Genomic DNA, 16,185 nt, shown 5'->3' on the forward strand with positions numbered 1-16,185 from the left:
TTTCATTTTTGGGTGAACCAACCCTTTAAGTCTTGTGAAGTGTCTATAGCAGTGGTTCTTAAGGAGGTGTAAGATGGCTTAAAATATTTTAAAGCTAAAACAGCTAGATGTTAGCAACTTAAGCCATTCCTTAAACACCAGTGTTCTTCAAATCATATATAAAAAGGAATTTTAAAAAGAAAACTCATGGCAATTAATAAATATAATGAATATAAGTTATTTAGTAGGACATACAGACAAACATATACATATATCTTGGAAACAAATTAAGAATTTGTTCTCTCATTTTAGTAAATTGTGGTCGAGATTTACTAATTCTTTCTGCCTCGTTTTATTTATTTGCTTGTTTAAATCAGTCGTGGCCATGTTAAACTAAGTTGTTCTAGCGGTTTTATTGAATTAAAACAAGGAAAATGAATTATTACAACATGGCCACGATTTACTGAAACATGGGAACAAATTATTTTATTGTCTACACAAAATTTTCTTAAAATAAAATAATAAATTAATAAATGATGCTAATCTAATAGTAGTTCATGGGCCATGTGGCTACAATATGCATATTTTCCCCCCATGACACGTGCAGGGCTCCGTATTTTATAAATAAATGAATATAGTTTTTTTTTTTATGTATAAATTGCTATTAGGGAGGAAAAACAAGTTTTAACACTGTTATCACTAACTAGAAACTAGAAAAGTAATTAAATTCATTGGTAACAAAAAAGTGTAAACCCTAAAGAACATTCAACTACTGAAATTATGGAATTCAATTAATTATTTAATTTAATTTAAAATCATCCCATTCCTAATTTCTGTAAATAAAAAAAGTTTGAAAATAAGCAGCTTTATAATATGAATTTAAAAATGGTGAGAACCACTAATCTATAGCTATACTTCACAGTCCTACTCACAGCGATTATGTTTTTTAGACATATGGCTGATCTATACAAATGGGACATAACCTGCAGGATTTGTAGACTTCATAGAATAGAGTTTACTGGTTGGCTTTTTCAAATGTTTGTGGTGAAGTTTTCTTCTCTAGGGGTCAGGTTTTTTTTTTTTTTACCTCTTGTGTACGTACCGGTCACCTGTTAGTGCTTTGGGAAGTTCACAGGTTTCAGCCAACTTTTATACAATTCTGAATAATAGAGAGCGTATAAGTTCATTACGGCACTGTATAAAGTTTGGCAACTATAAACATGGTGAATGGTAGATTTAGCATTTTATTCAGCCTCATAATACACCTCAGATTCCCATTCCCATTTATTTACTTATTAAACATCGAAAAAGTCATTTATAAAATAAATGTAGAGGTTTTGAGTATATTGAAATGTTTTCTATATATTATAATGTATATTGATATATTTTGCATTAATATTCTTGGATGTATGATATAGTTTTTTCATAATGAAGTTTGATTTTATTCTTATTATTATGATGTCGTACTCAAAACCCCTCATCTGTGCACCTCAAATGTTGTCTGTGTTTGAAGGGAATCCCAAATGAACACATTTTACAGATATTCCCTGCTGAGTGCGTGTGTGTACTAGGGAGCGGTGTGGTGTGTGAAAGTCTGCTGTCCACATTTCTAATTACCTCTGTCGCCCCCTTTTGGCAGTGTCCAAGAAACATGGCAAGCTGATGGGCTTCCTGCGCACCTTCATGAAGTCCAGACCCACCAAACAAAAGCTAAAGCAAAGGGGAATCCTGAAAGAACGGGTGTTCGGCTGCGACCTCGGCGAGCATCTCCTCAACTCTGGTCTAGATGGTACAGAAACAGAACATTTCCTCTGTGCTGTGAAATAAATGTATGGGAACATTGCTGTGAAAGTGTAATTTCAAATGTATACTGATTTATTTTTTTGCTGTCAAACTTCAGTGCCGCAGGTGCTAAAGAGCTGCTCAGAGTTCATAGAGAAGCATGGTGTGGTGGATGGCATCTACAGACACTCTGGTGTGTCCTCCAACATACAGAAACTCAGGTGTGTGTCTGTTCATATGCCAGATTTCTGATTCAGGATTTTGTACACAAGATCATTTATTCTAGAAGTTTATATAAAGGTCATCACAAACAACGATTACAAATGATTATCCTTAAATAATAATTTAAGGGTAATTCATGTTTTCTTTATATGCATGACCATGACATATGTTCTTCTCTTGCATCTCATCCCAATCAGGCATGAGTTTGACAGTGAAAATGTCCCGGACCTGACGAAAGACGTGTACATGCAGGATATTCACTGCGTTGGCTCGCTGTGCAAACTGTACTTCAGAGAGCTGCCCAATCCTCTGCTCACGTACCAACTATATGACAAGTTTGCTGTAAGTAATTCTCGCTTTAACATGAGCTTTTTTCAAAATTAGGGTTTCAAAACCTCTTAACCATGGTAATATCACAGTACTGTAAAGCCTTTCCTGGCCGATGATATTTTACTTGTTTTCAGATTATAATCTTGGAAACAATTGGGCACAATAATGAGCTGTGTATCAAAAATGTATAATGGACTCCAAGGCCGTAACCACCATAGACATTAAGAGGGACAAATCCCCCCTCAATAATTAGAAATGTCCAAATTGTCCCCCCGAATATTTGAAAGTCTTGCACTGCTTTCCTGCACTCCATTACGCAGTAGTCTGTATGTGTGTTATTTTTAGTCTGGTCTGCCTCAGGTCTCATCTCGTCACAGCGCTCGTCAGTGTCAAAATGATTGAGATGGCCAATCAAATCCAATTAGGCTGGGTTTATGTTCTCTTTTGGCTTGTTCACAGTCTTCATAGACAAGTCAGTCAATCTATCACTTAATGCCATTGCGTGAACTCAATTCTTTCCAGTGAAATCTCAAAACAAAATGCACACAAATGTCTCCCTGCTCTTAATGTACAGTCATTGAATATATTTGATTTTAATGAGAGAGAAAAGGGGCGGATTAGAACCTTAAATTGACATATTTCACAATATTACTGTATTTTTGTAATATAAATGCAGCTTTGGTGAACTTGTTTCAAAAAACATTCTTAAAAATCTAACAGACACCAAACTTCCAGTAATGCTGTTAAGTTAATAAGCAAGCTGTATCTTCCTGTCTGACCAGGAATGTATGGGAGAGATGACCGATGAAGAGAGAATGGTAAAAGTGCACGATGTTATCCAGCAACTTCCTCCTCCTCACTACCGGTAACCCCAATACTTACTACACACGGATCAAGTTGGGTCACCTGTTTGTTTGACATTGATGTGAAAATGAAGTGTGACAGAAAGAGCTGTTTTCTCTAACAATAAGTGATTTGTTTGTGTTTGTCTCAGCACTTTGGAGTACCTCATCAGACACCTGGCCCATTTGGCCACCTGCAGTGGAGAGACTAACATGCACATTAAGAATCTGGCCATCGTCTGGGCCCCTAACCTGCTCAGGTAATAACCTGCTCAATCAAAATGATGTTCAAAAATATGTTTTGTTTTTGTCCTAATATCTTACAGTTGAACTGAACACTCTATGAATCTATATGACTCATTACTGAAGTCCTCACTGATTTTAGTTGTAGCTTTTACTAGTACGACAGACTCAGGGTTCAAATTAAACCTCTTGTCTAAATCAGAATATCCCCTGTTGTTCTGTGTCAGGTCCAAAGAAATTGAGGCAGCAGGCTTAAGCGGCGCTGATCCGTTTAAAGAAGTGCGCATTCAGTCCGTGGTCGTGGAGTTTCTGCTCAGCAATGTGGAAGTTCTGTTCAGTGACTCTTTCACTTCTGTGGGACGTTTCAGTGCAGGTATGTTGAACCAGAAAACAACAACAATTTGTTTTCCACTATAGATGTAATCAGTAAACCATTCGGTCCGATGTCTTCAAACCAGAGCATGTGAGTGGAGCGGTAATATTCCTAAAGATTCTACTCAGGGTCGCTCACTCAACCCAGAATGCCCTTTTTTGCTGTTTTGAGAACGTGAAATAAGCAGTAGGTCTAAGGTTATGGAATTCAAATTAAGAACTGAAAGGAAGTGCGGAGAAAACGAGTAAGCAAAGATTCATTTTCTGATATTTTCTGATACTTATAGCTTTCCTGTAGCTCAACCAGTAGAGCGTGGCACTAGTAATGCCAAGGTCATGGGTTCAATTCCCAGGGAAAGCAAGAATTGACAAAAATGTAAAAAGTGTTCCTTAAAAATGCAATGTAAGTCACTTTGGATAAAAGCGTCTGCCAAATGCGTAAATGTAAATGATATACTCGCATCTAAGGTCTTGTTTATTATTTGCTTAGGGGTAAAAATTATTTTGAAATGCATTCTCAGCAATATACTGTTAACAAACATCCCAACGTTGACCACACTGATAAAAGCGCCATTTAGATAGATTCCTCTCAATAAAAAAATCAACATACAACAAAAATAACAGCGGTGAGAAAGCATCTGATCATAGTGATGTGGATATGTTTGCGCGAGCTCTGCAATTCGTCACATCAAGCTTATTTATTCCACTTTATACAATATTGCTTTAAAGCCACACATATCATAACTTATCTATAGGACTACTGTAATTAAAACATTTATTCAAGAAATTCATTCCAAACAAAAAGATGTATAGTAAAGAGAAGCTTGATGTCGGAGCAGGATTTAGGCGGGTATTGTTTAACCAGTGAGCGATTGAGCAGAGCGCACTGGCATAGAGCGAAATATTGAGTGGAGTGTCACGGCGCTTCGCTCACATGCTCTGCTTCAAACAGCACTTTCAATAAACAGGCGGTGATGTTGGTTTTGTTCCAAAGCTTCGTGAGCTGCCTACCTAAGCAGCATTTTAAGGCATCGAAGGCAAAAAGGTATGCAGCTTAATTTTGCTGCCTTCAAATATGCTTTCTTTTGGCAGCTATGTTGTATCCTTCAAAGTGAAACCGATCCCCTAATGTGACGAGCTCAGTGACAAACTTTAGTAAGGATGCTGCTTATTTTGTCTGTGTACCTTGTTTTGGAACAGAGTTGTCTTTTAAACCGATATAGTAAGAAATGCGCTAGACATAATGCTTCCTCTGGCTTGTTTTCATTACAGAATTGCCACAGACTAAGACAAATGTTTATTAACTTCCTCTGCCAGTCTTTGGTTTAAAGTGACATCTGATGCCTCCAGCCGTTAATTTGACCAGTTTTCTTCCCTTCTGAGATGCAGCTCTTTGTTTTTTCTTCTCCATAAAAGCGATGCATTAATACTGCAATCAGACCTGTGACTTAATCTCTTCTATCTCTCTCTCTTTTATCCCTTATGACACAGTACTAAATAACTGTAACAGATTGAACATTAATTTATTAGGGCTGGGCGATATGACTAAATAAATTATTGTGCTATTTAGTTGTATTATTGTAATATTTTTAGCCTTTTGATGGTTTATTTCATTATATTTACACTATCGATCATAAGTTTGGGGTCACCTTGATTTTTTACAAATAAATTAATAAAGCTATAAATTACTTTTGTAATATTACATACAGATATATAACAATGTTACTATTTTACTGTATTTTTGATTATAAATAAATGCATTCTTGGTGAGTATAAGAGACTTCTTTCAAAAACATTAAAAAGTTCACAGACCCCAAACTAATGAACAGTGTATTTTGCGCTGGAATGTCTTAAAATAGTGATGTTATTTATGCAAAAAGAACCATAATTTCAAACAGCCACTGCTGACATGTAAATAATTCATAATATTTAATTGGTCATATTAGTGTTGTCAGTCGATTAAATTTGTTTTTACTAATTACACATTTTTCTGTAATTAATCACGAATAATCGCACCTAACATTAAAGTTTTCTTTATACATTTTTAAATTGTTGTAATTTCATAATTTGTAATCATTTTTAGACTTTTTAATGCAGCATTCACACAGACAGAAGATTCACAGATGTGTCCCAGTACTGCACTGCGTTCTCTTTTGTGTCTTATCTTGCTTGAATGGCTTAAAAGGATTTGCATGAATAAGAGCGTGATCATATTGTAAGGCTGGCCAAAGGATGAAGGGGAAAAATGGATGCTGCGTTAATTGCGTTAAAATTGCGTTGGAAAAATGTATCGCATGCTTCAATGCATTAATTTTGATAAAATAAAAATCTAGTTAAAATAATCTAGGCTTGTTTTTTTACACAGATCTGAACAAAATTAATAGAATAGTTTTTTTTTAATTTATTTGCATCCACAAATATGAAGTATTTATAATTGCAATAATATTTAATTGAATATTTTTAACTCCAAATCTTTTTATTTAATTTATTTACTTATTTTTTTAGATGAAAGTTCAAAAGAGAACCAATTAAAATCTCCGTCATATTGTTCACATATTTGCAAACCGCAGGGCAAGGACAAGATGTAAATCTTATATCCTTCATCGTGATAATTTTTAATCTCTCCCAGCCCTATTATACATGTGATCGAATAAATTAGTCTCTTGTGATGAACTTGGCTAGCATACCACAGTTGAACTTATTTACAGGGGCCTGACTCGCCCATGTGTAAAAGTGAGGTTTACTGAGAGCGAGCTGTGTGTTTCCATAGCAACAAGAGGGGCCGAGCACAAGATCTCACGCCTGCCCCGAACACGCCTGGTTAGTCTTCAGGAGGCGAGGGGGGAGTCCTGTTTGACTGACCCCTCTTATCTGGACCCTGATCTACGACGCTTCTCAGTGATATGAGATCGACTGACTCTGACTCTACAGTGGACACACAAATCACAGTCTGGTCAAACCAGCTTAAGAGGCTATACACAGTACATATTGAGTACATATTGAAGCTAACTCAGAAAACAATTTTATAGGTGTATTACCTTCCATATACTGTTTCTGAAAAATCAATTGGACATTTGTACATAGATGTCCACTAAAAGAAACAGAATGTGTCCTGTGAGAATGTCTCAGCTTGAAGTATGGTTTCTGTTTTTTTGATGGTCCAAGCTGGACTAACAGATACAAAGCAGGTAGACTAGCTGATCAACCATCTAGACCAGCAAATGACCAGCTAGAAATGTAATTTTTTTTTTTCTAGCAGTGATCCAAAAGCTACTATCTATGCTCACATATATTTTGTTCCGATTCAACACAACTGTGTGTTTACACTACTGTTCAAAAGTTTGGGGTCAGTAGGATTTATTTTTAAAAAGAAGATTAATACTTTTTTAGGCAAGGATACTAAATTGTTCAGAAGTGGCAGTAAAGGCATTTAAACATGTTTAAATGACATCTGTTTCATATAAATGCTGTTCTTTTAACTTTATATTCATCAAGGAATCCTGAATAAATTCTCCTTTCTAAAATCTTACCAACCTCAAACTTTAGAACGGTAGTGTTTGTCATTAGCAATGTAATTTTCCACATGGATGGATTTTTTTTGACCATTGTTTATGTTTAAGGACAGCTGTTAAGACATATTTTGCCTATGTAAATGATATGTTAAAGTTGTACAGCACACAGATGGATATAATGCAATAAATCCCTATGTTGACATTTTATTTGTTTATTTTGTTGGAGAACAAAGTAGTACTACTACTTACTTATTAATCTTTTCCACCATGTAAATTTGGTTTTCGTTAAGTAGGACATTAAGGAAAATAATTTGGTAAGATGGGTGAATGGGATGGATGCTATATTAAAAATTTGAGCTATAGAGTATCTGTTTGTGTGGACTCGACTCGACTCTGAGACATTGGCAGCAGGTAAAGTGTTGTTTAGATTTTTTTCTTCTGTATGTCAGATACTTTTGCAGGCTTTGTTTTTGGATTCCTCTAATCGTCTGATGTCCCTTACAGGCTTGCTGAGGCCCAAAAAACTCTATGCAAGTACACAAACACAAGTGCTTCTATCCATGCGAGCTCAGTTTCACACGTTGTTGCATTTGGAAATGTGTCTGAGCACAAATCATAACGCAATGCAATTACCACTGCATTCTCAACATCGCCACAAGAGGCGTTATAACGCGCATTAACCTGACTCAACACGGTATTATGCATGTTATGCACTAGAATGCATGTTAGGTTTTACTAAGCACCGGCAGAGTGTACATTTGTGTACTTGCGTAGACTTTTTGTTTCTGGCCTTAACTACTCAAGATTTTGTCTGTTGGCTCGCCCTTATATTTCTTCTAAAAAGCTTGTTGCAGTACAGCTGTACAGGCCATGGAAGTGTTGGAGCAGCTGATGTTTTTTGTTGATGCTTAGATGTTTTGTCGTTTGCTATAGAATTGTATCATGTTTGTTTGTTGTCCATCACTGTGCTCTTCGCTGCATTACCTCGCATATGTTCTTTTTCTTGCTGGATCTGCATCTGAATCTATTTTTCTTCTTTTTGCCTCTTTCTGACTTCACAGCACGACAGTCTCTGACCAGGCCCAAGTCGTTTGTGTCCACCAGGCTTCTGTCTCTGGAGGAAGCACAGGCTCGCACACAAGCTCCTCTTCTCCTTCAGGGATCTCCTCATCACCACGCTCTCAGCCAGTTTCACACTGTACTGGACCTGCCTGCCGACAAGTGGGTTTCTTTGCACAAATCAATGACTTGTAAAGGAATGGTTAACCTACAAATTAAGTTCTTTAAGTTTGTTTGTTAGTATATAAATAATTTAACTTTTTTCTTGTATCTTTTAGGAGGAAAAGAGGGATGAAGGTCCGAAAGTCAGCAGGTGGGAGTTGGAAGACGTTTTTTGCCATCGGAAAACCTGCAGCTGCAGGTCGACGTAAACCCACCAGGATCACCTCTCTGTTCCAGCCCACTACCTCTCATGCAGGTATAGGACACATCATGCTAATTTCTTCAGATTGTACTTTATCCTAAATAGATTTACCTGATGTCAGAGGAAAAATGCTCAGTTTTTAGTGTTGTATGTCTGCTTTAGGTTGCAGGGTAGACAGTGTGACGCTCAGGTCAGCAAAGAGTGAGGAATCCCTGTCCTCTCAGCACAGTGGAGCAGGTATGAATGACATTTGGTAACGGTTTAAAGCCTTGGTTGACCAATCACTTTCCAGGGAGCAATATAATAAAATACAAGACGTAACAGATCAATGCGTTAACTCTTTCAACACCATTGATGGAAATGTACTTCATTTTTGAGAAAATGCTTCCCCACTAAAACTTCATTTTCCGGCTTTCTGTGTTTTCACTGTTAAACAGTGGTGAGGTGGGTGGATGGTTGGGGTGGGGGTGGCGCTATTACACATCTTCGGAAAGAGTGAATCTCCTAATCAAAACGCATGCGAAGAAGATTCAGAAATAAGCAGTATCATATTAAATAATAAAACTGCTCAATGTTACTGAATGAAATGTCGACCCAGGACAGGCTATAGTACTGTGCAAGCATAAGGGGTGTCAATCTACTCCGTCTGTGTTTTGATCATAGTTCTGTATCTAAACTGCATGTAGCATTTTTTTTTTTTTTTTTTACAAAAACATGATTTTTCTTAGCTTTTTGCTCAATCTTGCTTTTTTTCACTTGTACCAAGTGTTGATAAAAAAAAATAAAAAAGCAGTTGAAGCTAGAATAAAAAGGTTTTTTTTAGAACTTTTTATTTCTGTTATTTAATAAAAGGTCTGTTATTTCTTTTGATATAGTGCATGCTCAGATATTCATGCAACAAAATATTCTGGGGGGATGAAACTAGTGAAAATTATTATTAAAAATACAGTATGGCTGGCAACATTTTTTAAAAATGCTGGCGGGGAAAGAGTTAAAATTTGAAAGGAATGTGTGTATGTATAAGTATATAAGTATATATGTGGAAATATATATTTAATAAATTATTAAATAACACATTTTCATTCTTAAAAAAATAACATAATTTTTCATTCTTATAAAATTTTGTTATATACTATATATAAATAAATGCTAAACTTTTGAAATTTGTATTCATCAAATAATTATATTTATTGTGTGTGTGTGTGTGTGTGTGTGTGTGTGTGTGTGTGTGTGTGTGTGTGTGTGTGTGCGTGTGTGCGTGCACGTGTGTGTGTGTGTGTGTGTGTGTGTGTTTGAGAACCATAATACTATATGTATATGTGTGTGTGTGTGTATATATATATATATATCTTAGTGATACGTAATGCTGTTTTTCTCTCAGGTCAGGGAAAGATCCAACGCTTGCGAAGACCTCGCTCCAGCAGTGATGGTCTCTCTCTGGCTGCTTCTGTTGATCCGCAACTCCTTCCCCAGCACTCCCCATCTAGAATCCATCCAAGCCGCTCTTACGACAGCCTGCTCCCTGAGGAAATGCGTGATGCTGATGAGGAAGAAAATGAAGATGAAGAGGATGAGGAGGGTGTGTACATGTTGCCTGATTTCTCCCAAGAACCATCCACCTCATGGATGGCAGAAGATGTCATTGACTTTAGCCCCACCTTCCTGGAAGATGGGCCAATAGGGTTAGGGAGCACGGCTGTCGCTCCTAGCGGCAGGGAGTCCCCTCCTCCTGCTGCACCCCCTCCGTACCGTTGTCTGAGCCATCAAGGCCACACCCGCTCTGGTAGCCAGCGCTCAATCACTGAAGATCCAGACTCAGTTCTGAACCAATCAGAGGCCGCAGCCCGTCGGAGTTTGATCCTGGCTGCAGCAGCTCCTCCTCAGCAAGTGTTCTGTCAGCACAGGCCGTCTGCAGTCACTAATGCTCCCGCAAGCACAGCCCAGCAGGGTGAGTCAAACCTAAGCCCATCCCATAGCCAGACGCCGGCTCCAGCAGCCTCTGCACCCCCATCTCAACCCCCTCAGGAGAGGCGCTCCTTTACACGTAAAGTGGTTAATGCACTTTCACCTAAAGCACCTAAATCCCCCCCTATGGACATCTCTGATCCAATCTCCATCAGTGTACCTGCCAAGGTAAAATTGAACGTAAAATATTTGTTGATTTGTTGTGTGATGTGGTATTGTTTGGACTAAATACCTTTAGAGGTGACGTCTATCCAAGTTTAACACGCAGAGATCTATAAGTAAACCATTTTAACTTTCAAGGTTCTGGAAATGATTGGTGGACGAGCTGGTGAATTGCAACCTGGACTTCCAAGCAGTGGACCATCTCAGCCACCCCAGATGATATCTATGCTCCTTAGGTCATGTGACTTTCAGCTCACGGAGAGCTGCCAGCAAGAGCTCAACAGTAAGTTGGGCCCCATCGCCAAGAACAAGGGTCCTAGTGAGTACACACTCTGATTATGGCATAATGCAGTGGTTCCCAAACTGTTCAGGCACTAATTTTTTTATTAAAATATGGTAATATCTAAAGCCATATTCACATTCTTAAAGAATTAGGCAGATGGGACAAGTTTGAAAAATGTAGTGCTATAATTTGTGTGTTTAAAAAAAAAAACAGTCAATCAATAAGTAATTGCTTTAAATTTAATGTTCAATTTCAGCCAATATTCTAACATATGCTGTGTAGGTTTTATCCAATTTCTGTACATTTATAATGAGAACTTTCTGCCATAATTATTTTCTTGTGCGCACCACATTTGGGAACCTCTGTTTTAATGTTAAAATAGATCATTGATTAAAGTAACTACTTATTTCTCAATTCCTTATTCTCCTTATTTTTTCAGGTATCTTGGGTCCCACTGGTGTTCCCCTTCCATCACAGCAGCCCCCTCCTCCTCCCCCCAAGAACCCTGCACGCCTCATGGCTCTGGCTCTGGCTGAAAGTGCCAACAAGGCCCTGCGGCAAGGTGCCTCTCCTCCATACCGTCCCCGTCAGAGTGGAACCTCCCCTGAGACAGACGTCCGCTTTCAGAGGTCCCTCTCTGCTGATGCAGGAGTTCTGCTGTCCTCTGATCCTAATCAGATCTACTCCACAGTGCGCCCCTTTTCTGTGTGGAAGACTGAGGGTGACGATGATGGTGGAACTGCTGTTGAAAAGCCTGCAGACAAATCACATGATACAGAGCCACGGTCACCACCTGGTCAGGACTCTGGAACACTCTCTTCTGACACCTCAGTCTCTGATTCTGGGACATCCAATTCTGAGTTGTCAGCTGCCAGTTCCTCTGAGGACAATGAGCAAAGCCCAAGCCCCATTTACAAGAATGAAGAGCCAACTTCTTCAGCACAACCCTCAAAATCTAGCCCACCCTCCAGTGAAGCCATCCCTTCTCAGAGAAAACCCCCTGCATATGGGCGGCAGTTTTCTGCTCCACAGCTTCAGCAGGAGAAATCCAGTGGCCAGTCCAAGCCTGCATCCCAGCCACACACTCAGCTTCTGCACTCCAAATCAGAGAGCTCTCCACTGGCCCAGGTACGAGCCTTCCAGCCCACTCGCCCTAAAGTGCCACCCAAGCCCCCTGATCTTGCTCCCTTGAGGCCTCCACTCTCTCAGACTGACCGGCATGATTACATGCGTCGATCCTTGGATGCCAGTCGCATTCGACGCTTGGCAGGACCTCCACAAGGGAACACGCCACTTTCCAGAGCTTTCTCTGAACGCATAAGCAGTACCTCTGACATGCTGTCTCGCTATCATGCAGCCAGAATGGCCAGCCAAGCTGTCCAGGTTGCACACCTTCCCCAACAACAGCAGCAACAAACTCAGTCCACTCAGATCAGAACAGTTGTCCCCTCCGAAGACCCATCCAAGATGGAGAACTTCTACTACGAGATTGGGGCACCTGAGCATCCACAAGTGCCACCCAGCTATGCACGCCACAGCTATCAGAATATGAAGCTGGATCTGGAGGGAAACCTCCGTCTTACTGACCCAGCCAATCAAAGGCCTATTTCCAGGGGTTACCCTCCTCCCTACAACTCCCAAGGCCCTGTGGGCACCAGGGCTCCCCAGCTGTGGTCATCTGAGGCCACACGAGCTTGGGCCGCAGCACATTCTCATTCTTTCTCTTTTTCCCATTCTCATTCTCACCATCGCTCCCAGGACGGATCATCAGGACATCCTCCCCACCCTCGTCCTCAGCGACAGACATCATCATCTGTCAGGTTGTCCCGCAGTGAAGTGCATCCCTTACCTGCGTCTGCTGGAGTGAGCTCCTCTGTGGGCATGATGCCTCTGTCCGTTCACCAACGTAACTTGCACCGCTCCCAGCGTTCACCTTCAGACCACACTTCCTCCCAACTTCACCCCTACTTTGAAAATGGAAAGGTGTGTTACCGGTACTTTGAGGCTTCCAGGCCAGAAGACTTACCACTGAATCAGCATCAGCATTCTGTATTGAAACCACCTCAGGCTTCCCAGGTGCAAGGAGTCACGAAAGAGCTGCCTGAGCCCATCTACGTCAACTATCCTTTCACAAACCCACCAGGATCTGGGATTAATTCAAAGGGCTGGGCCACCACAAATCTTGATGAAAATGATCCTCAAGCATCTGAAACACTGGAACCACCTTCACAGTCTCAATCGGATGACAAGCAAAAACTTTCAGAGCATGAAAGTCCCACCAGTAGCTTCGACAACCTTGCCCAGAACGACGTATCCTCAGATTTCAAAGAGATCAATTTAGCAGCGTCAGCCTCTACTGCCATGCATTTCCGCAGCCGCTCAGATCCTCAAAGTACCAGTTCAGAGCCTGTTAATGTCCTAACTGGGAAGGAAATTGCCTCCTTGTTAATTGAAAAGCTTGCAGAGGATGAAAGAGAGAGTCCTTCTATGCCACCACCTTTGTCCTCTTCTCCGCACATCGAGCACCCTCCAAATCCCTACCCTAGCCAGCAGCCGCAGCAACCACCACCTGCATACAATGTCTACACTCCCGGACCCTCTCGAGGGCGCTTTGAAGGTCAAGTGCCACCTAGAGAGGGATCTGGACCTTTCCAACGTCAAGACCCCTTGCGAAGATCGTCTGGAGTCCAGTATAGACAAGCTTTTGACGTCATGCCATCTGGCGACCAAGTCCTTAAGTTTTACAGAAGCCAAGACTTTGTCCCAGTTTCCCAAGGAGAAAGCACAACTGTTAATCCTTACCCACCAAGACCATATTATCAGGACCCACCATACCCCAATTGGGGCCCTCAAGGCCTCCCAGAAGCTTCACACACATGCACTCCACCTACAGTGGCCTTTTCAAACTTAGCTCTTGGATCAACAAGAGGATATGGGCCCCAGACAATGGCCAACCAATTTAACCAATACCCATACCAGTCAGGGTCAGTGCTTCCCCAATATCCCAACACACCACGACGAGATGTTGTCCTGGATCCTTCTCTCCGACCTCCGGGGTTGCGGAATCAGAGAGGCTTAAACCGGCAGGGAAGCCTGCCGGGACCCAATTGGACAATCCGAACTGAAGGCCAGACCCGGAGTTATTGCTAAAGAGCACAACTGCCACAAAAAGTCTTTAGACTTAAAATGAGATGACGTAGACCAGTATAAGCACTAGACTTTTATGTTTCCTGTACAAGTTAACATGTTGTGAAAGAGAAAGTGTTAACCTCCCCAAGGGGAGACCGAGTATACAGAAACAAAATTTAGCGGGGTATGTCTTTACTAGTGTGTCTGTCTCAGAAAGACCCCACTGTTGTCCTGCGATATTGAAGTGGAAAAAGTGTACGAGAATAAGACATAAAGCAGAAAGGATCAAAGAAGTGAACCATAAAGTGGCTTAGATATGAAAACATTCCAGAACACACTGTGCTGTCCAGCAGAGGGAGTCAGAGAGGTGCATAGCTGCTATTCCTCTGACAGGACATTGCTCAGTGGCTAATTTTTGTTTTTCTGCTTTTGGTTTAAGGTTCTTTTTGACACTAGATCATTCTGTACTGGGGCACAAGCTTAATATGTCTTTCTTCCTTCTCAAAGTACGATAAAAAATAACCTCAAGATATGCTAGTGGTTTTATGAAACTTTATGAAGATGGTTCGTTTTTGTTATCTTAATTTTTGGCAGCAATGTGATATTTCCATTTTTTAATTGCTTTTTTGTTTTTGATGTTTCTAAGTTATTGTAAGTTTTCATTGGAAAAGTTATTGTGAAAGTTTTATTTTGCCTTTCTTGAATTTGTTTCAAAGAATGTAAAGTTTAGGACTTTGTGACCTTTTTGTTGTTTTAATTTCTTTTAAGTCTGTGTGTGAATATGAATGAGTGTGTCTTGCCCAGAGTGTCTGACATAAGCACATAAAAAGGAACAGTCATTGCTGATATTTTTGGGAAGGGTGCGCAATTGAGAGTGCATATTTCTGTGAGGTACTGTACTGTGCATTCGCAAGTAATGTGTCAGATGATTTTGTATCAATATTGGTGTTCTAATCCAAAGCAAGTATTTCAGGTAGGTCACGTCACCCTGTATCACTCCCAGACATCCCTGGGTTTCTGCGAGGAATCCCAACCTAGCAACGTAGAATAACTGGTACTATTCACCGCAAAACACTGAAACACTAGTCTTAGATGACTATAAAATTAGATGTTTTTTCGGATACCACATTCTGGGCTCAGTACTGTTCCAGTGGGGGTTTTTTTCAGTTAGTACTATATCTTTAAGTTTTCCTGGGAATTCTTCTAAAATTTGACAGGTAGATTTGTATAGTAATTGGTGCCTTCTGTTAAATAATTGATAATCTTTGAAATAATCCTTCGTTATGAAAGCAAATGTTGAAGAGTTAGATACAAACCTGAGCCCAGTTGCTACTATTTACAGCTTTCCAAAGCTCACACGAGTAAGTCCTGAGTATACAAGGTTTAAATGAGAGTGTGCGTGTATGAGTGAGCGAGTGACACGGTGTGTTTGCATGTCTGTTAACTCTATTGTTTTAATACATATCTATGCAGTGAATAACCAAGGGGGATATGTTCCTTAAAAAAAACACTAAAAATATTAATGCTACCTATGTATGTCAGCAGACCTGTGAGCGTGTATCTTCCAGTGAGAGAGGTCATGCATGTGGCTTTGAGGGTATATACATGTCCAACAATGTCCCCTTCAGCCTTCAGCACTTTGCTAAAGGCAGTTCATCCTATTTTGTATAATTTTCAAATATGTGAATTAAAACCTTGGACACCGTCATTGATGAAACAACCTGTAGTTTGGTGATTATTTGTCAGAATATTTTTGTACACCAGTCAGACGAGGTAACTTAATGATGGGCGTTATTTAAATACTCATATTACCTAGAATCTCATTGGAATGCAGGAAAAAGTTTTTGAATTAATCATTTTTTTAGTGATCCTGGTACTAATTGCAATGTTTAAAAAAATGTAAAAAAACTTGCTATGTAACATTGTGATGACATCAAAATA

The 16,185-nt window shown here is 39.8% G+C and overlaps 1 protein-coding gene and 1 non-coding gene across 4 annotated transcripts in view; both read left to right on the plus strand.

Moving 5' to 3' along the window:
* Positions 1 to 15,964, plus strand: part of arhgap33 (Rho GTPase activating protein 33) — a 76,577-nt gene extending 60,613 nt beyond the window's left edge. For 2 of the 3 annotated variants that reach the window (XM_067448004.1, XM_067448002.1), the window contains 12 exons: positions 1,619 to 1,768; positions 1,880 to 1,982; positions 2,181 to 2,325; positions 3,096 to 3,178; positions 3,308 to 3,415; positions 3,626 to 3,771; positions 8,344 to 8,503; positions 8,620 to 8,759; positions 8,868 to 8,942; positions 10,087 to 10,838; positions 10,971 to 11,151; positions 11,555 to 15,964. In XM_067448004.1, the coding sequence (XP_067304105.1) occupies positions 1,619 to 1,768; positions 1,880 to 1,982; positions 2,181 to 2,325; positions 3,096 to 3,178; positions 3,308 to 3,415; positions 3,626 to 3,771; positions 8,344 to 8,503; positions 8,620 to 8,759; positions 8,868 to 8,942; positions 10,087 to 10,838; positions 10,971 to 11,151; positions 11,555 to 14,265 (4,754 nt within the window). In that variant the 3' untranslated portion in view covers positions 14,266 to 15,964. The remainder of the gene's footprint in view (positions 1 to 1,618; positions 1,769 to 1,879; positions 1,983 to 2,180; positions 2,326 to 3,095; positions 3,179 to 3,307; positions 3,416 to 3,625; positions 3,772 to 8,343; positions 8,504 to 8,619; positions 8,760 to 8,867; positions 8,943 to 10,086; positions 10,839 to 10,970; positions 11,152 to 11,554) is intronic. The other variant, XM_067448003.1, reaches the window with a different exon arrangement.
* trnat-agu (transfer RNA threonine (anticodon AGU)) lies at positions 4,057 to 4,131 on the plus strand. The gene has a single exon. It is a non-coding gene; the product is annotated as a tRNA-Thr (tRNA).
* Positions 15,965 to 16,185: the final 221 nt, after the last annotated feature.

This window comes from Pseudorasbora parva, chromosome 7 (assembly GCF_024679245.1).
Source record: "Pseudorasbora parva isolate DD20220531a chromosome 7, ASM2467924v1, whole genome shotgun sequence".
NCBI classification, from domain to species: domain Eukaryota; kingdom Metazoa; phylum Chordata; class Actinopteri; order Cypriniformes; family Gobionidae; genus Pseudorasbora; species Pseudorasbora parva.